General features: G+C 40.9%; 1 protein-coding gene, 1 long non-coding RNA gene and 9 other non-coding genes across 16 annotated transcripts; 10 read left to right on the top strand and 1 right to left on the bottom strand.

Moving 5' to 3' along the window:
* Positions 1–4,579: 4,579 nt before the first annotated feature.
* ZBTB37 (zinc finger and BTB domain containing 37) lies at positions 4,580–16,329 on the bottom strand. Of its 3 annotated transcripts, XM_055319455.1 has the most exons (5): positions 16,203–16,329; positions 15,469–15,663; positions 13,381–14,337; positions 11,833–11,932; positions 4,580–5,246 (listed from the first exon to the last, which is right to left on the bottom strand). In XM_055319455.1, exons 3-5 carry the CDS (start codon positions 14,301–14,303, stop codon positions 4,758–4,760), a joined length of 1,512 nt encoding a protein of 503 aa, XP_055175430.1. In that variant the 5' UTR covers positions 14,304–14,337; positions 15,469–15,663; positions 16,203–16,329; the 3' UTR covers positions 4,580–4,757. The 3 variants fall into 3 exon arrangements, with proteins under 3 accessions (XP_055175430.1, XP_055175429.1, XP_055175431.1); XM_055319454.1 differs by lacking the exon at positions 16,203–16,329 and having other exon boundaries at positions 13,381–14,340; positions 15,469–15,912; XM_055319456.1 differs by lacking the exons at positions 4,580–5,246; positions 16,203–16,329 and adding an exon at positions 10,512–10,858 and having other exon boundaries at positions 15,469–15,912.
* Positions 16,330–16,512: 183 nt separating this feature from the next.
* On the top strand, positions 16,513–20,217 carry LOC129506030 (uncharacterized). Of its 4 annotated transcripts, none has more exons than XR_008663670.1 (11): positions 16,513–16,622; positions 17,244–17,297; positions 17,492–17,524; positions 17,718–17,758; positions 18,011–18,042; positions 18,366–18,408; positions 18,676–18,836; positions 19,024–19,085; positions 19,702–19,731; positions 19,918–19,969; positions 20,150–20,217. It is a non-coding gene; the product is annotated as an uncharacterized LOC129506030 (long non-coding RNA). The 4 variants fall into 4 exon arrangements; XR_008663671.1 differs by lacking the exon at positions 16,513–16,622 and adding an exon at positions 16,643–16,762; XR_008663669.1 differs by lacking the exon at positions 16,513–16,622 and having other exon boundaries at positions 16,644–17,297; positions 18,676–18,710; positions 18,809–18,836.
* LOC129506120 (small nucleolar RNA SNORD74) lies at positions 16,847–16,926 on the top strand. The gene has a single exon (XR_008663709.1). It is a non-coding gene; the product is annotated as a small nucleolar RNA SNORD74 (small nucleolar RNA).
* LOC129506126 (small nucleolar RNA SNORD75) lies at positions 17,357–17,418 on the top strand. Its single transcript, XR_008663715.1, has one exon. It is a non-coding gene; the product is annotated as a small nucleolar RNA SNORD75 (small nucleolar RNA).
* On the top strand, positions 17,863–17,931 carry LOC129506124 (small nucleolar RNA SNORD77). The gene has a single exon (XR_008663713.1). It is a non-coding gene; the product is annotated as a small nucleolar RNA SNORD77 (small nucleolar RNA).
* On the top strand, positions 18,235–18,296 carry LOC129506121 (small nucleolar RNA SNORD44). The gene has a single exon (XR_008663710.1). It is a non-coding gene; the product is annotated as a small nucleolar RNA SNORD44 (small nucleolar RNA).
* Positions 18,540–18,604, top strand: LOC129506125 (small nucleolar RNA SNORD78). The gene has a single exon (XR_008663714.1). It is a non-coding gene; the product is annotated as a small nucleolar RNA SNORD78 (small nucleolar RNA).
* On the top strand, positions 18,882–18,958 carry LOC129506118 (small nucleolar RNA SNORD79). The gene has a single exon (XR_008663707.1). It is a non-coding gene; the product is annotated as a small nucleolar RNA SNORD79 (small nucleolar RNA).
* On the top strand, positions 19,130–19,210 carry LOC129506122 (small nucleolar RNA snR60/Z15/Z230/Z193/J17). The gene has a single exon (XR_008663711.1). It is a non-coding gene; the product is annotated as a small nucleolar RNA snR60/Z15/Z230/Z193/J17 (small nucleolar RNA).
* On the top strand, positions 19,770–19,847 carry LOC129506119 (small nucleolar RNA SNORD47). The gene has a single exon (XR_008663708.1). It is a non-coding gene; the product is annotated as a small nucleolar RNA SNORD47 (small nucleolar RNA).
* LOC129506117 (small nucleolar RNA SNORD81) lies at positions 20,004–20,080 on the top strand. The gene has a single exon (XR_008663706.1). It is a non-coding gene; the product is annotated as a small nucleolar RNA SNORD81 (small nucleolar RNA).
* Positions 20,218–21,807: the final 1,590 nt, after the last annotated feature.

Below are 21,807 nucleotides of genomic sequence, written 5' to 3'. Positions count from 1 at the left end.
AATGGCAAAACTTACTTATAAAAACATTAATTTTTTTACAGTATTTTATGTAAATTTATGTAAACACGGTACTCATTTAATCCTACATTATTACGCACGGGAATTATTTTCTAAATTCCTTTGTTACATCTGTAACTACCATCCTAAACTTTAGTCTACCTGCGCCTTTAAGGCAAGGACAGATCATAAGGCTATTCTAAATGCTTTTAAAGCAATGGGAATCATTAAGAAGGAACACAAAGAGTTATGAGAAAAAGATCCAGAAAAAGATGATAAGCTCTTTCAAGAAATGGATGCATACATGGCAACATGAATTTAAAACCTCAATGGAACTATTAAAAAGACAAAATGGCAGGAGTGACAAATTTGGGGGTCTTTCAAATCTGAATCTTTCAAATCGAATTCTGGAGTTAGCAAACTTTTCTGTCAAGTGACAAACAGTACATTTTCAGGCATTGCTGGCCATGTGGTCTGTGTCACAAAGCACTCAACCTTGCCACCACAATAGGAACAATACCTGAAGAACAGGTGCCACCACCACTCTCTTTAGACAAACAGATGACCTCAGGATTGGGCACTTGTGGCCGCAGTCTGTGGAAGCCTGATCTAATTCATAAATTCTAGGGACATAATTCTGCTAAGGGGCATCCTCTCCAGCCCAGGATATACCTGACATCACAGAGCTTGGTGTCCTTTTTCTAAATCTCAGCAACTAAAATACTCCAATATTGTGCACTCTTTCCCAAATGGCAAAGCTAAAGAGCCCCATTTTCAAAGATGAGTTCAATAAAGACTTCTCTGTTATGCCTTAAACCAGGAAGCAGATGAGAAGAGAATCTGAGGAAGAGAAAAAAAAAAAAAAAAAAACCAAACACCTGTCATAGCTGAAGAAAGAGAGACTTCCAGGATTCCGACCCCTTCCTAACTAAGCACCTTCCACTAGGATTAAGAAGACTGCCTCCTTTGTTCTACTTAATTTCCTTTCCATTACCCACTGTTTTTATTTCTTTAAATTAGATCTTCTGAAAAAAAATAAATTAGATCTTCTGGTCAAACAAAATATAATTTTTACCAGTTAAAGAAAGAGATTGGTGTCAAGTAACAGCTAATTTTTTTTTCAGCTAAAATATTTTTAAAGTTATTTCTTGACCAGAGATCATTCAGCTATTAAGGATGAAGTTCACTATTTCACTTTTCCTCCAGATCACTTCCAACCAAGGCCAGATCTCAACTCCAAAGCTGGGAGGAGAATGCTTTATTTCTATTGTCACATCTTTGGAAACTCTGTTTTCACTGATGTAGAGGGAACTGGAAACATTTTAAAATACCAATAAAACAAAATGACAAGAAAACTTTCCTTAATGGCTATCTCCCTTCTTGTCCAATCTTTATCCTTTAGGAACACATTTATTTTTACTTATTCAAGATTAGATTTAACTGTCTGGTACAATGATGGCTTGGGAGTAGTTGGCAAAGTACATAAAACTCAACTTGGTTCAGAGGTAAGTATGGTTCTGAGTAAAGAGAGAACAAATCATTAGAAAGAGCCTTTCTGCCTAAGTACAGTGTCCCTGTTCATGCCAATGCTCTATTTATACTGGTATCAGAGTTCAGAGAGAATAAAAAGTACCGCTTGGAATGAAAACTGATTAATATATTGCCATCTCTCTTCTTTTGCTGAGAATATTGGGTAGCTCCTTTGCTATTAAGTGCCACTCAATGAATGGAAACGGTCCCAGTGTTTGCTATTTCATGGCATTAAAGTACTTAATGATGATTTAGCTCTCATTGCTAATGCAGTTCCCTTCACAAGGTGACATGTGCAAGTTAAGATTTGGTAATGAGTTTTCAGCATTAGCTAAAGTCCATTTAGTACATCTGTATGAGAGGTATCCTCTGTGCACACATCAACACAGCTATTCATTAATGTAGATAGAACACTACTAACTCCTATGACCCTACAATGATGTTAGCTAAGAACTAGGACAATGTCACAGTGAACCTGGATAAGAATCTTGGATAGTTATTTAGAATAATAATATCTTTTCTGGCTAAAATGGAAATTGCTTTCAGAAACTTTAATTTGTTTAAAAGCTAGCCTGGCTTGAATGTTCATGAATTTCATGGCTCTGGGCTTGGCCAATTAAGAGGCAAGAACCAGCAAACATGATTGTGCTGATGTGGTCCTAGAAGACCGGGTAGCACTCTATTCACAGTATCAATACAGCAAAAACCTATTACAAGTGAATGAAAAGGGAGGGGAACCCACCAAACACTCACAGCATTTCCACATCTACTAAAGAGTCCCTATGTTGTTTAAAATGTTTGTTGCTAATCTTGGATGGAGTACTGACAAATGCTGCAGTTTCTCTTTACAAAAATTACTGCACTTTACCTTTACAATTTGGAAGAGTTTAAAAAGCTCTATTTTCTCACAGAAAACCTAAGAAACTAACGAAGCATAAAGAATTTTCCAGCATACTACTTCTCAAAAGTAGGATGGACTTAAAAAATTTTTTGGTAGGCTTAAAAGCTCCATCAACAGCAGCATATTCTGTACGTCTCACCTTCCTATTTAGTAATGGCGAATCTGTCCACGGATAGCCTTGATTACCAGCTAAAATGTTTCCCTAAAGATTTTAGTCTAATTTCAAATCCACGTCTATGCCACAGAGCATAGCTGGTCCCTACAATGGCCCTATCATGCTGTTGCCCAGCTAAAGAAGAGAATGCCCCAGTCTATGTCTCTAAAAGACAAAAGACAACTTCGACAGCTGTAAGGGTAGGCTCTTATCAAATGGTGACACCATTATATTCTTATTTAAGATGCATTTCTACGTTTTTCCAGAAGAGAAAATAAACACTCTGTAGTGACATGGTGCAGCTTTATGCGTATGTACAATTCTCAGATTGCTTATGAGCTACTCTTTGCACTCTAACTTCCTATCATCAAAGAAATGCCATTGTTTCTACCCACCTTTCCACATACCACAAAGCATTCTCAAGAAGGTAACACGCTATTAGCATTCTCACAAATGGCTCACCAGTGCAGGCATGACCAGCCCCACCCCAAATATCTTGTATTATCTACAAGATATATCCTGTATATCTTGTATTATCTTGCATCAAAACAACTGCTTAAACCACTGCATATTTAAATACTCTTAAAACATTAATGACCAATTAGGAGAAGCTATAGATTTTTCCTTTTCTATTTGCACTGTAAGCATATCCTTGCCCGCATCTCTTACTAATCCTCCTTCATTCTCTGAATGCGAGACAGGACATCTAAAACTCTACATGTTTGGTAAATTTTTTCTGACTCTCAGTGCTGGATTAAGAATCTCAGAAATCCCCAGAATTATCAAAAAGGTCCCTTGAAGTTTTAAAAATCTTAGGAATGATTAAGTAACCAAACCTGATCAAAACTGATCCCTTGATCAATTTATTGCAACATGATTGTGCATGATGTTTTCTGGTGAATGCCCTGTAGTGTATTATTAAAAAGCAAAGCTCTTGGAGTCACCAGCAATTTGCTGGTGAATAGTATGAATTACTAGGTTTGCAGACGTGAGACATGGATTTAGTGAGGTTCTTCTATTGGCTTGAAAATATAAACTATTACATATGTAGAAGGAAATGCTATTGTGGTTGCAATAAGAACCATAGTGTTGAATTTCTTCAACCACAATATTGCAGAAAAAATGTGTTTAAAACTTCATATAAAAGTTATCAAATATGGAGACCTGTAGATTTAAAAATACAGTCCAGGCTCATTTCACTGGAAAGTGACATTTTTGATGTACAATATTGCTGTTATGTGAAAGGAGGAGCCAGAGAGACTGGATGAAACTTTGGTACTCAGCCTAACACATCAATTCATCTGGACGAGAGCCATTTCCTAACAATCAAAGATATTTAAGCACTATGGTTTACAAATACTGATCAGGAAGTTGTAGTACTCTGCACCATTTGACATCTGCAGAAACACCCCACTTCCTTCCCTGCTTCCCTCTTCCTCAATATGATACTTGAACCCCCCCAATGTAGCAGAACCTACTGCAAACACTCTGTTGCTCATTTCCCGTCCAGGTGCCTAAAGTGCTTCAGGTGGTGCTGCTGACTAGAACACCGCTCCAAGATGGCTGCTTACACGAGACAATCAGGCAAAGGATCAGATGCCCAATTAGAGCAAAGATAAGGTCTAACCTTTCGAAACAGTAAGAACCACCAGGATACTTTTTTTTCTTGAAACGTGAAACTGTATGTTCTGGCAAGGAAGGAAGAGGAGATGGGCCTCCTCCCTGTCACCATCATGACTACTTCCTTCTCTCTTGTGGCTGGCTGGTTCAGATGACCAAAGCTCCTGCAGTTTATTTAGATCCGGGCAATGACAGCCACCAGGATGATATGGACCAAAGTACAGTGTTCAAACATGACTGGCAGATAAATGACCACTTATCATTGTTTTGTTAAAAAATTTTTTTCTTATAAAGTTAACAAACCAAGGCTGTTGATCCCTGAATTAGAAAGTTGATTTGCTTGATTATTTTCCAAAGTATGAGGTGGGAAGGAGGAGGGGAAGAGCCTCTCGTGCTTCTGTGTATGTTGCTGATCCTCTAGCTTGGCAACATCTTGGGAGCATCTTCTGATTTAGTGATGTGACATTTTGTGAATCTAAGTACCAGCCCATGGCCCCGATGCTGGCTGCTCACGGCCCAAAGGGGAAGAGGGTCTGCCCCCTCCCCCTCGAAGTTTCAGTCTGGCCCAGTGGTGGACACAGAGCCCTGGGCAGTCTCCCCAGGAGCAACTGTCTCTTCTTGTGATGGTGACTCTTCCTCAGCTTGTCCTCGAGATGTGACAGTTGTTTCGGGGGAGATGCTGTGAGGCCCCTCCAGGGGTATACAGCCAGGGTGGTTTTTGCGAAAGTGCTGATTCAAGATGGCCTGGAAGGGGAAACTTTTGCCACAAACATGACAGTGGAAGGGTTTGTTGCCTGTGTGCTTGCGGATATGATACTCCAGCTGATCTTTCCGGGTATACTTCTTGCCACACATGCGGCAGACGAATGGCGTGATCCCCATGTGTAGGCGCATATGGCGGTCCAGGCTCCCCTTCTGGTTGAAAGATTTGGCGCAGTAGATGCAGGTGAGACGAGGGTTGTACCGGAACCACCGCTCAGATACTTCTTGCTCTCGGAGATACTCCACATAGCCACTTACTCCCATCATTGCTGACTCTTCTACCTGTGCCAGGTGAGGATAGCAAGAAAGAACACAGACGCTTAAGTATACATCTTAAAAGAAATCAAATCTCTGTTTACCTCTAATACTAAGCCATGTGCTTATTTTTAGGAGAGATCCAAGCAGGAATTAATTACTACCAAAAAGTAAAGATGTTAACATAATAATTAAAAGAACAATCTGTGGACACTCTATTCCATTACTTTAGAAAGAGCAAGACAGTGCAGTTATTTGGGCTGACAAATGGCAAGCTTATTAAACCCTTGCTGAATACTGTATTTTATGGTGACAGGAGAATCTGAGGCCACTCATACTATCCTCTTGGACTCTAATCAATCAAGTAGGTACTTAAGCAGTGCTGGTCTAATAGAACTTTCTGTGATTATGAGAACGTTCTATAATCTGTACCATCTCATAGAGTAGCTCCTAGCCATATGTGGCTATTAAGCATCTGTAATATGGCTAGTGCAACTGAGGAATTGAATTTTTAATTTTAATTGCTTGCAGTTAATTAAAATTTAAATTTAAATAGCCACATGTGACATGGCCAGTCATAACAATATCTCATAGGAAAGAATATAGTATGTATGGCAAACACATCACAAGTTCTATTTGTGGCATTATCATTAATACCAGAATCTAATCCTGAAGTAACTACCTTTATAAAAGAGATTTACAGTTTATCAGTAACAGTATTGCTTTACTTAAAAATATTTTGGTGCCATACCAATATATATTATCTTCATTCTAAAGACTACTCAAATTGTAACTGACCTCAGAGCAAATTTGCAGAAGAGGTGGGATAGGAAACCAGATTGAGACACAGATTTACTAAATTTGGTCATTCCTTTCTGTACCCTTTTCACAAATTGATAATAAATATCTACTATTGTCCACCAAATACAATGACAGGTAACCACAGAGAAAAAAGAGTAAGACTTGGTTTCTGATTTTGCCCTCTGAACAAAAGCCAGACTAAGAGAAACAGGGTCAGTACATATTCCTAATGATGTTGTTATTCACTTTTCAAACTGCTTATACTAAAGGCTACCTCTGAAATACAGCACAGACATGTTACCATCTCATTTTACATACCTATTCTTTATACTGGTTTCAAATTCATTTAAGCAGATTATTAAAATAGAACAATCTGTGATGTATATATTATCTCCCCAATATTTCCTGTAAAAGTATCTCCCCACCAAAGTTAAATTTCTTATGCTGTGGTAATAAATATACCTAAGACATTAAAAAAAAGCAATTATTATAAAAGTAGCATCAGAATGCCACTGTTAATTATATCAATAACCCTTTAGATTACTGAAAAAAAGGCTTTCCTTTTCTGATTTATTTTTCTTTATGAAGGTCAAATGATACATAATTTTTTAACTTTTCATGAACAATTTTAGAATGGTATGTTGAGTCCCCACCATCCAAAAATTATCAACCACTGGAAAATTTTGTTTCTTCTTTAACCTTACTTTTTTCTCTCCTATTATTATTTTTTATTTTTTAAAAGATGAGACACACAGAGAGAGAGGCAGAGACGTAGGCAGAGGGAGAAGCGAGCTCCTCGCAGGGAGCCCAATGCGAGACTGGATCCCTGGACTGGTATCACGCCCCGAGCTGAAGGCAGACATTCAACCGCTGAGCCACCCAGTCATCCTTTATTATTTTTTTTAGAGAGAGAGAGAGAGAGAGAGAGAGAGAGTGAGCAAGCGGAAGGGCCAGAGGAAGAAGGAGAGAATCTTAGGCAGGATTCTGTGCTGAGGACAGGCTCTGTCTCACAACCCTGAGATCAATACCTGAGCTGAAATCAAGAATTGGATGCTTAACTGACTGAGCCACCTGGGAGTCCCCCTCATATTATTTTTGAAAAAAATCCCAGATATAATTTCATCCATAAATACTCTAGTATGTATCTCTAAAAGACAAATATTATTTTTCTTAATATAATCAAAATACCACTATCATACCTAAAAACCCCAGTAATTCATCAATATTAATTAAAGACCGGGACACCCAGGTGGCTCAGTGGTTGAGCGTTGGCCTTCGGCTCAGGGTGGGATCCCGGTCTAGGATGGAGTCCTCCATTGTGCTCCCTGTGAGGAGCCTGCTTCTCTGTCTCTTCCTCTCTGTGTCTCTCCTGAATAAATAAATTTTAAAAATCTCAAAAATATATCAATTAAAGACCTTAATGTTGTTTTACCTAATATGAACATTAACAATGTAAATAAAAATTTTAAGAAGATATTATTTATTTGACAGAGAAAGAACACAAGCAGGAGGAGCAGCAGGTTCTAGAGGGAGAAGCAGGCTCCTCACTGAGCAAGGAACTGGATGTGGGGGGTTCAATCTCAGGACCCTGAGATTATGACTTGAGCCAAAGACAGACACTTCACTGACTGAGCCAGCCAGGCAGCCTGAAAAATTTTAATACATGAAATAAACAAGGGCTCCTCCTGGGACACCTGGGTGGCTTAGTGGTGGAGCATCTGCTTTTGGCTCAGGGTGTGATCCTGGAGTCCCAGGACCTAGTCCCACATCGGGCTCCCTGCAAGGAGCCTGCTTCTCTCTCTGCCTATGTCTCTGCCTCTCTCTGTCTCTCATGAATAAATACATAAAATCTTTAAAAACAACAACAACAAAAAAAAAACGAAAACAGGAGCTCCTCCTATTTGAAAGCTGGAAGTGTGAAAAATATATTTCTTTTAATGAAAATTTAAAAATCTTCGGATTTTTTAATAAAAATATTTTGAAAGTTTATTTTTATTATATTTAGTAATCTCTACACCCAACATGGAGTTTGAACTCATGACCCCAAGAACAAGAGTTGCATGCTCTTCCAACTGAGCCAGTCAGGCACCCCTAAACATTTTGGATTTATAAATGCCTTTCATTCAAAGTCTATATTAAGATATCACCATTCAGAAATTACTGATATTTTCAGTCTGCTGATTCTGAAACATTATATGCTCATATTTAAATAACATATAACAATGTTTTGAATAAAAATCTTATATAGGTAGATGTGGGACAGAGGCTAAAGTACCAAAGAGGAGAAAATATAAAAGTTGACTGGACTATGAGGAAAGACTTATCTAATTAGTAATTAATTCTGTGCCCTTTACTTGAATTTCTAAAAATGTCTTGTCTCCTTTCACATATGTAAACTGACAGTGCTCTTTAGCATTTCCAACAGAACAGAAGCAGTTCTCAGCAGGTCTGGGAAGCAGTATGTGAAATCAAGCGTTGAATAGTAAGACTGAGATTTTAGATGATTTCTGATTCTGATTTGTTTTATATAGCATTTCTTTCTGCTCCATTTCTCTGGATAATCAAAACTGAGCTCCCATAAAGAATGAAGGATTATCCCATTAAAAGTTCCTGGACAAACCACAGAATAACTTCTTTGAGGCTTAGTTTTCTCATCCACAACATTACAAGGTTAGTATATGCTCTGCTAGCTCTACTGAATTATCAAAAGAATTCTCAGGAGACTCAAACACAATAAAGGTGCCTTGAAATACTCTGAATGCATGTTACTACCTTGTATAGCAATTAAGAGTACTGAAAAGTGGGTTCAAATCTGCATCCTATTTATTGTGACTACTTTTTGCATCAGTTTCATTTGTAAAATGATTATAATAGCATCTACCTGATCAGTTGCAATGAGCACTGAATGAGTTAATATTCTAAAGTGCTTAATGTAGCTAAGTATTATTAAACATTTCAAACTCACAATATTGTTCATAATCTTGAGGGTATTGATTCTCTACAAAAACCCACCTAACTTTAAGGAAAATAATGTCATACCAGTATTGTCCACAAGCAGAAAGTAAATCTGTGATATCCTTTTAAATCATCTTTTAAAATATATTTGATTTTTAAGTTTTTTATCTTTTTAAGCAAATTATTCCATATACTGAATAAATTTCATATAAATGAATGATTTCCAAATTTTCTAAAATACCAGGCTAGATTCTTGACATGGCCTTCAAATATGTTCACCATTGGGATGCCTGGTTGGTTCAGTCAGTAGATACCTGACTCTCGATCTCAGGGTTGTGGGTTTGAGCCCCATGTTAGGTGTAGAGATTACTTAAAACAGTAAAATCTTAAAATAAAAAAAAGAACACAGATATGTTCACCATCCTGATCTTTAATTACTAATCAGACTCAATTGAAGTGACTTTAAAAAGTCATTGATCTGGTTCACTTATTTTATTTGAAGATCTCCACCGCTGGAAATTCACAACCAAATAATCCCCTAGTTGGTAGATGCCTCTTTAATGAGTTATCTACTAAGTAACCTTAGTTACTGAGAATTAGTGGTAAACAACACTTATTTATTGGGCACCTGAAAAGACTGCCAGATACGAAGACTAGAAAATGAGGACTCTGTCCTCAAGGAAATTTCAAAGTACAAGGAGACCTATAATTCATTCAAACAGGAAAAAAATAATTTATATGAGCCAATACAGAGTTTGGAAAAATTCTATTGTGCCATCTGTAAATGCTACGGTGGTGGTGTAAGGAGAGATCAAAGAGGACTGAACGAGTCAGGGCACATGAAGCAGGAATTGGGTCTTGGGTGAACCCAGACACCTGGGAAGAACAGGGCATTCCAGACTCAAGGTCTAGAGACAAGAATGAGTTTGATGTTGTTCTGACACACAAAGTAAGCCTGTCCGTTTGTGACAATAAATGCTGATGAGTGTTGGGAAAAGCTAGGTTAGAAAGATTTTAATTCCTTGGAAAATGAGGCCAAGTATTTTCACCTCCATGTGGCAGAAAAAAGAAAAGGCCACAGAAAATTTTGGATAAAGAACTGACCAGAGCAGTTTAATCACCCCTGTATTCAGAAAGCTCTTCAAGCCTATCAAAATTTGTTCTTATTGTAATGAAGTCCATGTCTTGTTTTGGTTCTCCGTGGCCGGGAAACTGTGGTGGAGACTCCCCAAAATAAACTTTCACACATATTAAGGTATATAATAACTCATCTCTTAATAACATGTCCAGATAATATTACTTATCTGCTCTTGCTTTATAGCCTGTACCTTCTGCTCTGGTCAGGTACCCACCCTTGCAGAATTCCCATTTTTATCCCCATCCCACCTACATATAAGTAAGTTATCTCTTCCTAACTACTACTTTAAAAAGTGCATTTCAAAAAATAAAAATAAAAAAATAAAAATAAAAAGTGCATTTCAGTCTCTCCTGAATAACACTTTATTCTGTGGACAGTGATTCTAATAACGGCCTGTTAGCACCCCCACTCCCACAGTGCTGCTTCTAAACTTGCGACAGTCTCAGCTATGCGTGTTTTCTTTTATTTTTTTTTTAAAGACTTTATTTATTTATTCATGAGAGACAGAGAGAGAGAGAGAGAAAGAGGCAGAGACACAGGCAGAGGGAGAAGCAGGCTCCATGCAGGGAGACCAACGTGGGACTCAATCCCAGGTCTCCAGGATCACACCCTGGGCCGAAGGTGGCGCTAAACCGCTGAGCCACCGGGGCTGCCCGCGTGTTTTCTGTCTGTTTGTCTGCTCCACTCAGGCAGTTGGAAGGTCTGTCCCACTGCAGGATTTGCCTGACAGGCACTTGCATCCTATCTGGCAGGTGAAGAGAAAAAGGGGCCCTATTATATGAATAAAGTTACTTTTCCTCCAAGCTCCTAACATTTTCTCTAACACATTATTAAAAACTAAAAAACTATCTTCTAATAGTTACCTTCCTTTTTGGGTACCTTGGTATAATAATGTGCAAATAAGGACAGTTTCTAACAAAGTCTTACCACAGTTACTATACTAAGGACACAATAAATATCCAATGGTTTACATAAAAATTAAACAAGACACTATCATACAATGCAGAAGCCAAAAACATTAGCTATCCAATCTTAATCCACCAGTATCTCCTTTGAAAGGGCAAAAGTGTTTACAATTTATTGTGTTCTACTAGGTGAGTGCACAATCTTTTTAAAAATCAATATTCAATGGTACGGACTTATGAGAACAAACAAAAATATCAACTAGCTACTTATACTACTTGCTAAGGAGAGCTGCAAAGAAGATGGAAAAACATCATTCCTAGCCTTTCTAAAACATTTCGGTCTAACAAAAGATTCAGGAAGAAAAAAATGAAAAGATACAAGCATACAAAAAAAAGCAGTCACACAAAAAAGTGCATAAACAATTTATTTACATATATATGATACTATATAAACCAGTAATTATGTAATGTTACACCCACGCAAATACAAAATCAGACTCTCTCCATCCCAGGTCCTAAGTTCCCTGCACGTAGTTTTCAGGCTTTATTTCTATTATTCTCAGGAATATAGATTGGCTCCTATAATCGGCAGAGTTCCACAGTCTTATCTTTTCCTACTTCCCAAACTCTACGGACAACAAAAGTGTATCTCCTACATGCTCACAAGCAAGAATAAAGAAAAAAGGAATCAAATATAGTATTTATTTAACAGGGCCACTGTCACCTTTCCTATGTCTTTCTTATTCATGAAATTCTGTTCACACACAGTGGCACTTTCTTCAACCAGTGCAGCAATCCTAAACCCACTACATACCTGGGAGCTGGGCTGCTTAGGCTCATCCATTCTCCCAGGAGACTCACTTCTGGCTCTGTGTCTCTCCGCCAAGGGAACCACACTGCCGGAGGGGCTAAATCTGTTGGAAGAGGAGCAAAAAAGAAACTAACAGAAAAGTAGTGTCAAGGAACTTAGAATATGGTGCTATCTACCCTTTCTATCCCATGGCTGTGCAACCACAGACGACTAAGAAACACTTTCGTGGGGGCCAAAACAGGATCTGATGGGAAATGAGAGGTCTCCCCTGGTAGTGAACAAATGTAAAATGACACAGACCACAGGGCCTGGTGAAACTAAGAGTAAATAGAAGCTTCTACCCTAAGTACTGGGGAGACCATTAAACCATTCATTAAAACTGAGTCTATGATTTTGTTTCTTCTATGTAACTATTAGATTTTTTTATTGTTCCTTCCCCCAAGCCCCATGGTAATTTGTTATATGTATTTGGGACTGCTGATACAGATCATGGAGATTTAAAGATCTTTGCATCCAGAGCCATTACTTCTGATACAGTTCTAACACTGGACCACAGTGCCAACACTGGGGGTGGATGGGACAGTAAGCGTTGTGCACATGGGGATTTTTTAACCGTTAAGGACACAAGAAGAGACCACCTATAGAGGCTAAAGGATATATTCTCTGAATTTCTGTGACCCATATATGGCTTTCAAGACCAGGTGTGAATCAAAGTAATAGCTTCTTTAGCTTTCATTGTTCATGCAGTCCATCTTAATTAATTTTTAAGAATGGAAAAAAAAACCAAATCTTACCAATCTAAGTTGGTAATATTTCTTTCAACTTTCAACTAACTTAGATTAAAATTATTGCTACTTCCACCAAAAAAGAAATGTTCCAACAATTGCAACACATTAGACAAAGAAAAGTGAGGCATGGGGCATTAACAGCACTGGTGAAAAAAAAAAAAGACTGTCAGGCTTGTGGTGCCAGCAGTTGTTCATGAAAGAAAACAGGAAACATATTATCAGATGACAAACGGGGGTGGGGGTGCGGGGACATCAAAAAAGCTTTTCTTTGGAATTATTGTGATTACATTAAAAAGAACAATCACCACGGGTACCATACTACTTCTAATTTGGCAGGTGGGGGCAAAGGAAAGTAAACAGTGTTACAAAGGAAAGTAAAAGTCCCCAAGGCCACCTACCTGAGTGATAACATACCAAGGAAGGGCAAAGATGCCAGGCTCCCAGCTGCTGATCAGCTCCCTGCCTGGAAATCCGAGGAGGCCCTGGCAATTACTGATGCTAGTATGGCTACAGCTGCTATTCTGATTCACAGAAGTGTCTAACTTTACCATAGTTCTCACAACACTGTGAATACTTCAGGACTAGGAGCTTCCTGCTTTAAAAAAATAAGAATGCAAGTCTTTTGGCACACTGCCAGTTTCCCCAACATCAACTTACTTTGGCTAAAAGCATCAAGTAAGAAGATGCGCTCTGTATCACAGAGGGTCTGCTTCAGTGATGTCTGCACAACAGCCATCAGATGAGCAGAGAAAATAAAACTTACCTGTCAATTTCACTGCTTGTTGGCCGAGCCACCTTGGCTCCTGAAGATCCTAAAGTATAAGTTTCCTGTCCCACAGAACTGTGGCCGGTGGTGTCAATCACCATGGCTGTGACTTCCTCCGCACTACTCCCATCTTCTCCGGAAGGCTGATTCTCAGGCCCGAGCCACTCCTCCAGGTTCTCAGTTTTGATGTGTACTGCTCCAAGAACCCTGACTTCATCATCACTCCGGGCCCCGCGGTCTGCTACTCCCGTCTCCACGTACCACTGTCCTGCTCGGTTGATTCGGAGGATGGGCTCCCGGCTCTCTACGTCCGAGCTCTGTTCAATTATCTGAGGGCTGGTGGACTCCTCAGGGGGACTGAGCTCCCGGATGTCCAACACAGCACTGACCTGACCTCGCCGGTTTCCCTTGGTGGTATTATGTCGTGGGCTCAGGGAACGGCTCAGATTCGGGGTAACCCTGTGCGATTCTGGAGGTCTTTCTGGATGCTTTGTCCTCGTTTGACTTAATTCTGCTTCCACCTCTGCCACATTGATTTTGAAATGAATACCCTCCAGGATCTGTGTACATTTGTCTATAATATGCTGCATCTGCAGAAAACTGGCAGCTGTCAGGTAGCTAATGATATCTGCCAGCTGCAGGCAAATCCGCCCTGTGTAGCAGAAAGAAAGGAGCTGTTCAAAAACAGTAGGGTTCTTGATGACTGAAATGGAGACAGTACTCATCTCATTCAAGGACATGTGATCGCGGAAATAGGGTGAGCTGGCAGCCAGTACCACTTTGTGGGCCCGAAAAGCTTGTCCTTGCACATTAACCACAATATCACAGAGGCGGCCCTGCATGCGCAGCTGGTTTAGATGGCTCAGAACAGAGTTGCTGAAGTCGGGGATCTCCAGTTGTATGTTCCCACCTTTCTCCATGGTCGTGCCTGAGGGTGTAGGCAGACATTCAACCCTGCTGAAAGAGGAAACCATATTCATCGATAGTTAGAATTTCATTCCTCTCATGCTTTCCAATTCAAAGGTATATACAAATATTTTGGGGTAAAATTTCAAATCTCCAAGTAAAAAGAGATAACTTTCCTTACATTTAATACAGAAAAGAAGTACCAACAGGTTTTCTAGTTCTGGTTTCAAAGCAAGATACCCTTAAAACCAAAATGTGATTGCTAGACTTGTGTCAACTCGAGTTATGTCCATACTTCCCTTACTAAGAAGCTATGCAACATCAAAACAGAAGTTCAACAAAACAGAAGGGGCAAAAGCAGTTGTGACAGTTTTTTTTCCCTTTTTCTTTGATCATAAAGTATTTGCACACTGCACATAAAATCCTGCGACAACTTTTCATTGGAGAAGAAAGTAATAAGCTCTTGTAATAAATGAAATTACCCACAAATGGGATGATTAGGTATCCCTCTTGTTAATACTTTACTACACGCTGCGTACGTTATGTTTATTATTTAAATGGTGACTAATAGCCCACATAAATATAAGCCATTATTTCTAAGCTTAAGAGTCAGAGCCCCCACCAAAAACAAAGGCTTTGGGTTTAGGGCTCCTAAGCAAACTCTAGATTAGGAAACTTGCCACAGCTGTGTCAGAACTCAGTGGCGCTGCAGAGAACTTGAAAAAGTTGACTCTCAGAATTAGGAAAGAGTAGGTAAACCTACTTCTACCTAAACTCAAAGTTGGGAATTTCAGGGTGGTGATGATACTGATTCTGAAATTTAATTCCCCAAAACTGGTAAAAAAAAAAAAAAAAAAAAAAAGGATTTACTAAGTATTGCCAATATGTTTACATTAAAAGATTTTTAAGAAATAGCTGAAACACTATGCGGGTAACTGCATCCAATACCCTTCAATGGTTGAGAGCAGTTTGTATAAATCTCAACAGGAAGACACTGCCTTGAGCCCAATGTTTCCATTTCTCTGTAACTTTATAAGACATTACGTAGTTATCTAAGATCTAAAATCCCAGGAACTTATCCTGACAAGCTCACAGTATTGCCCCACATTTACAACACACTTATCGGTAAGTAGGGAAGTGTATACACTGCTTTTAAGAACCAACTTTAGCCAATCTGACCTTTTTCCAAAGCGTTTTTGTTTGTTTTGAAACTTTTAATCCAATAAGAGCCTCTGTCGATGCCATCATGAATTCAGATGTGTTTATTTTGGAGCCTACACCAGCGCCTTTTTTGTTTGCTCTTCCCGGCAATTCCCCAGTGAGGAGGAAGCCCCTGGAGTTAGGTCTTTACCGTCGGCACTGGAAGGGTGAGAGCTGCAAGAGGGAGAACCGGGAACGCCATGGGGTTGGCCACTCCGGTATTTGAGTGGCTTCAGTCTGCGTTGGGAAGCGTGGGTAGCGGGGAACTGGCGGAAGGGCGATATGTCACCGAGGAGCGGGGGAGGAGAGGGGTGCAAGGCGTGAGGCTGGGGAGCTAGCCTTCAGGTGAGGGCAGGGCACCGGGAAGGGGGCGGCGCCCCGGGACCCCGTCCAGGCGGCAAGCGGAGGCGGGCGCGGAGCTGCCCAGAGGTGGGTGTGTGTGTCTGGGTGTGTCCGGGCTGCGGTGGGGGTGGGGGAGGGGGCCGCCCATCCCGGGGTCCTGAGGGAGGGGCCCGGCGAGGGGGCGGGTCCGGCAGCTCAGCCCGGCCCGGGGCCAAGGGGGTGGAAGGTCTCCGGTGCCTTGAGGGTGGGGTGAAGGGGAGTGGCTGAACGCCCCAGGAGCGGGCTGCGGCGGAGCCCGGACGAGGCGGCCCCGGGGCAGGGCAGCGGGACCGGAGTGCGGGGCCCGAGCCCAGGCAAGGAGCAGCACCTACCTCCGGGGGTGGAAATGGGCCGGAATGGGCCGGAACACCGTCCCGGAAGTGAAACCCCCCACCCCCTCCCCCGGAGCGGGCGACGTGCCGGAAGGAAATCACTCACCCTTACACCGCCCCCCTCCCCCTCCCCCAGCGCTTTCCGTCCCTCGCGCCCCCTCCCCTCTCTTCCTTCTCAGGCGGCCGCAGGGCGGGAGCATGGAGTCACGCGGGCGGTCGCGTCGCCGCCCACAACGGCGAGGCGGGGCGGGGCCAAAAGGGAGGTGTGGCTGGAGGAGGAGGAAGAGATGAAGGGAGGAGATGGGGAGGAGCTGAAGCCGGCGCTGGCGGAGACGGGGCGTCATGACGTCAGGAGAAGCGTCCTTATATACCGGCGCTTGGACGCCATCTCGGTCTTTTGAGGCTAGGAGTCGGCTTTCGGTACGTGTGTGTCTTTTTTGTTTAATAGCTTCTTGGCTCGAGGCCCCCCCCCCCCCCAAAGCTCTTGGCAATTGAAGGCGCCTTAAACTGGTATTTTTAGGCTGGTCACGAGCCTTTGCAGGATTCACAAGATGAAGATGGTAAACGATTGCGCGTTGGGTGCGGCCCAGACTCTTAACGACGCGGGTTGTTGGGGCTGAACTGCGAAAAACCCGTGGGCTCGCGTTTCCTGCCTGTGATGAAGCCTGTGTTGGTAGGGACATCTGAGACTGTTGATGAATGCCAACGGCTCTGATGGCGGCGCTTGCCGGGTCCCCGAGTGGGCCTTCGTTGGTGACCTCGGCCCGGGCCTCTTGCGGCCTCTCGCCGGGGAAGGCGGGCGGTGGCGGTAGTCCACGTGGTGCTCAGCGGCTGCAGTCCGCGGTGCGCCGTTAACGTCAGTGCCTCCCAGCCTTTGTGCGGTGCTTTCTGTCTAGGCTGTTCAGTGCATGCACCCTTTATAGTCCTGAGATTATGGTTGAACGGCCTGATTCAGACGGGAGGAAAACGGCATGCTTAGGCTTCAACTTAGAACAAAATGACTTATCTTAAAAAAATCCTAATCTTTTTTTTTTTTTCTAGGAATGGTGCTAGGCGCGAGTGCAGTGCGGCTTTTGATGGCTCCTGATGGACAAGGTAAGAAACGGTAGATGCAGTGGTAGAAATCTGATCTGCTTGGAGGTGGTATTTTGTTTAGCCTGTGATGGTTTAAGAGTAGTGGACAGAAGGGATTTCTGAAAAGTTTTACTCTGAGGCTGAAATACCCAGAACGTTGATAATTAACTTGGCTGCGCCGTGTGTTTCATTGGATTTTCTTGTCTGTTTTCTAGTTCTGTGCCAAAGGGGTGGAAGTGGCTGCCAAGGTAAGTTAACTGACATTTTCGCACACGGGGAGCTTGGCTTGAAAGTGCTGCAATGATGACCTTTTATTTGCTACTCTTGACTGTGAGAATGACGAGAATTACTACCACCGTTAAACTAACTGAGGCACCCAAAATGGTGATTTAAAGAATTTAGAGATTACAGCTAAGTTTACACGAAGCTGTTTCTTCCTAGATCCAAAGCTCAAGTTTCACATCCTAGCCATGGGCAAACAGGTGAGAAACCTCTTAAGTAGTCTATAATTTACCCGGTACTTTGCTACTGTGAACTTCTGTATTCTGGTATTTGTATTCAATGCTTGGGGAACCTGAAAAAACAGATACTTATGATGGTTGCATAGTTCAGCAGATTGGATCATGAAGAGAGACACCATTTGTCTGATGTATCTGAGTTGATAGTAAAACTGGGTTTGGTATGAAATAGCACAAGCAAAATGCCACTAAACCAATTTCTCTACTTTTTCATAGGCACGCAACATAATTAGCTGGAAGTTGAAAGGGTGAGTAAAATTATAGTTCAACTAAACATTGGTAACAGGGCAAACATGACAAAGAATGCCACTGATGGCTTTTCAGAGTCTTATGCACAGAAAGCATTCCTACCATGGAATGCTTGGATTGCTTACTGCATTAAATGGCCAGATCCTTGTCCTGTTACCGTGAGTTAGGACTCTGTCATTTGTAAAAAGCAGCCTGTATGATGATAAGCAAATACTGACTGAACATGAAGGTCTTAATTAGCTCTACCTGACATCAGGCATTTTTTGGATTTGTGGGGAGAAAATTCCTCTTTTGCCCCTTACTAACTATATTTATTTTTTAGGTGAACTTGAGCCTTTGACCTGTCTGCACCAACTATTTTTGGGGTGAGTGTTAAACATCTGAGTAGGTCCAGTATTTACCGTGAAAGCTGAAATAGAATGCTGAACTACTAAGTTACTAGTTTTCTACATCTGGTTAGTAAATGCATCCTGAGGATGCTTTGAGAACGGGGTTTTTGAAATGATGTTGATCAAATGTCTGACCTGAAATGACCATGTAGACAAATTTAACACTGAAGAACCCTGTGACAAAAACTTTAGAAAAATTCAGGATAATTAACATTTTAATGAAATGTCTTGTTTCTTTTCTAGCTTACAGACCACTATCATGGATGGCTTGCTTGGGGGTAAGACCTAAAAAAACTCTGGTTTCCGAACTCGGGTCTATATTTCTGTAATGTGCTTTCTGGGTATTGTGAAGTATGTCTAAAATATTTTTTGTTAGGTGCTGATTTTAAAGACCTCGTATAAAGGTATGTATTCTATTATTACTACTATTACTTGATTACTAAGTAAAATGCTGTTAGTGATGATTTTTGAAATAGATGGGAATCTCTCTGAAAAAGAGTGAAGATTTTTAAAAACTGAAACAGTATTGGGAAAGCTTGAAAAACCTACTGTTAATATTACTTATTAATAAATTTGACTAAATTTCTGCAGGTGTGAAGAGTTTTGAGGCCAGCTTACAAGGCCTGGGAGCACAGGAGTTTAAGTAAGCCATGGTATGGAAATCTCAAGTTTGGTTTCTACATGTAGTGACTTAAAGCCGATACAGTTGATGAAGCCATAGTTCAGCTGACTAGCAGTGATGAGCAAAATTGTCTTTCGCTCCTATCTGATGTATCGGCTGCAGCAATCCTATCCATAGCCGTGAAAAGGAAAATTAGTCATTCTACCACAGAAAATACGAGTTTTGAATACTATAGTGGCTCATGCACAAATGTTTTAATTTTAAGGATTCACAACTTGAGAAACATTGTTTTTGCAAGGCATTTTATGGCATTTGAATGCGAGTGAGTTAATTAACATCATTTTCAAGAGCAGTTTCTGTATTCCTAGCAAAATTGAACATAATTTCTAAATACCGTCTTCACACCTCACTGTCCACATTCACCAGAGGATTTTGCTAGTTATGAATCTGTAATAGACCATTACCACCCACATCCATAGTTTACATTAGGATTACTCGTAGTGTTCTATGATAAGAGTTTGAACAGCATATACTTAAACTATTAATGTGTGGAATAGGTTTGCTGCTTTAGATGTTCTTAGTTACAAATGGGGAAATTTAAGTAGTATAAATTTTAAATAAAAGGCATTTTTTCCTTTTTCAAACAGGCAGACCTGTCAAGCTGAAGATTTAGAGAGGTAAGTTGGTTTCTCATCCCTCTGATAGATTAGAATGTAACCAGTGATGTAGTGATTCTGCCAAATGAAATAGAATGATATCATTCATTAAACCGTTCCATTTTGATTCTGAGGTTACTTCATTAGCAAGCATCACATAGGGTGTGGTTTTTAAAACCAAGATTAACCTGCAATTCTTGCTTGTAGGGCATTTAGGAGAGCAGCAATCCAGTTATGAGAACATCTTACCAGTTGAAGGGTAAGGCTTGAAAATCAGTACTTTTGTCATATTCCAGAATACATGATGATCTCATTGCACCTTGAACTCTCTCACTGATCATTTGATGATTTTAAAAGATCTGATATTCTGTGTACTCAAAATATTAGAATTGAAACTTAGAAAGAAACGTGAATAAAGATGGCTTCTTTGTCCTTGCAGGTACCCGAATGGATGCTCATGGGATAGAAGATCATACTTTCAATTTCAATAAATTTTTATAAACCATCTGTTCAAGTGTGCTTATTTTAATTTCATGGGATGGAGGGGAAATAGGACATCTTTGTAGTTTAAGACCCTGTGACCTTAGTTTTTTTTTTTTTTTTTAACAAAATGAGATCTTTAAATATTTTTTTTTTAATCTTTATTTATGATAGTCACACACACACGGAGAGAGAGAGAGGCAGAGACATAGGCAGAGGGAGAAGCAGGCTCCATGCGCCGGGAGCCCGACGTGGGACTCGATCCCGAGTCTCCAGGATCGCGCCCTGGGCCAAAGGCAGGCGCCAAACCGCTGCACCACCCAGGGATCCCCAAAATGAGATCTTTACACATAATTTAGAAAATGTCTTGGGCTTGAAAATAGAAATTTGCAGAGGAATATACTATAGCCCTTTTGTTTAAAACACTTGATTTAGAATAGTGATATGATTGAAAGATGAACTATATATTTTGCAGGAATATTCTAGAGCTGAATGGAATCTGTCCAAGAAATACTTGCTATTAAGCACCATAATGATGGCTCTATTGATAGTGCCCATACATGATAAAATGGAAGTAATTGTTATCTTCTCCCCATAACATAATTGAAAGAAAGCCCCCAAATTGTGTAGATTTTAAGAATGTAGGGAGTACTGTGGTTCTACCAATATCCTTTATAAAGTATGTATTTTGTAGGAGTGCTAATTTGGTAAATGAAAACGGGTTTTGGCCATTAATGAGTGCATACGGAAGGTAACAAGCCTCAGATAAAAGCCTGCCAACCAAATTGCAGCTCACATTTAATGTTTAAAGGGGGTGGGATAGAACAACATTTGGGTTTGCAATTTATCTTAGGACTTACCCTACTTACAATAGTTTTATTTATTTTTATTTTTTAATTTATTCATGATAGTCCCACAGAGAGAGGCAGAGGGAGAAGCAGGCTCCTAGCACCGGAAGCCCGATGTGGGATTGGATCCCAGGTCTCCAGGATCGCACCCTGGGCCAAAGGCAGGTGCCAACCTGCTGCGCCACTCAGGGATCCCCTTATGAAGACTGGATACTCCAAAATCATTCTGGATTTTTGTGCTAAAGGATTTTTAAGACCCAGGCAGAGGGAGAAGCGGGCTCCCTGTGGAGAGCCTGATGGGCTCGATCCCAGGACCCCTGGATCACAACTTGAGCCAAAGGCAGACGGCCCAACCACTGAGCCACCCAGGGGACCCATTCAGGATTAAGTGCTCACCCCAAATAAACATTGGGGTCTGATGGTGAGTTTTGATGCTTTGAGTAAGAAAATTGGTTTTGAACTCTTGCCACAATGACCACACTTGAGAGAGTACATGCGTTTTACTTTGAGTTCTTGATGCCTTCATCTACAGGCTGTGAGGCCCTATGTAAAGTATGTACTGCCACCTGGCTCCAGCTCTATACCACCTGTGGTGATCATTATTGCCATTATATGTCCCTAGAATGTGGACTCCATCAAAGGGTCTTAAGTCTATTCTGTTGTGCTATATACAAAGTTGTTACCAATAGGCAGTTGACATTTGGAGAAAGTGAATCAACTACAGATGGGATCAGCTCAATCTCAGAATTTGTGACTGGGTGCCAAAGGT

The sequence above is a fragment of the Nyctereutes procyonoides genome, unplaced genomic scaffold, assembly GCF_905146905.1.
Source record: "Nyctereutes procyonoides isolate TBG_1078 unplaced genomic scaffold, NYPRO_anot_genome, whole genome shotgun sequence".
Lineage (NCBI taxonomy): Eukaryota > Metazoa > Chordata > Mammalia > Carnivora > Canidae > Nyctereutes > Nyctereutes procyonoides.
The sequence above is the reverse complement of the archived record's forward strand: the minus strand, read 5'-3'. Positions and strand labels throughout refer to the sequence as shown.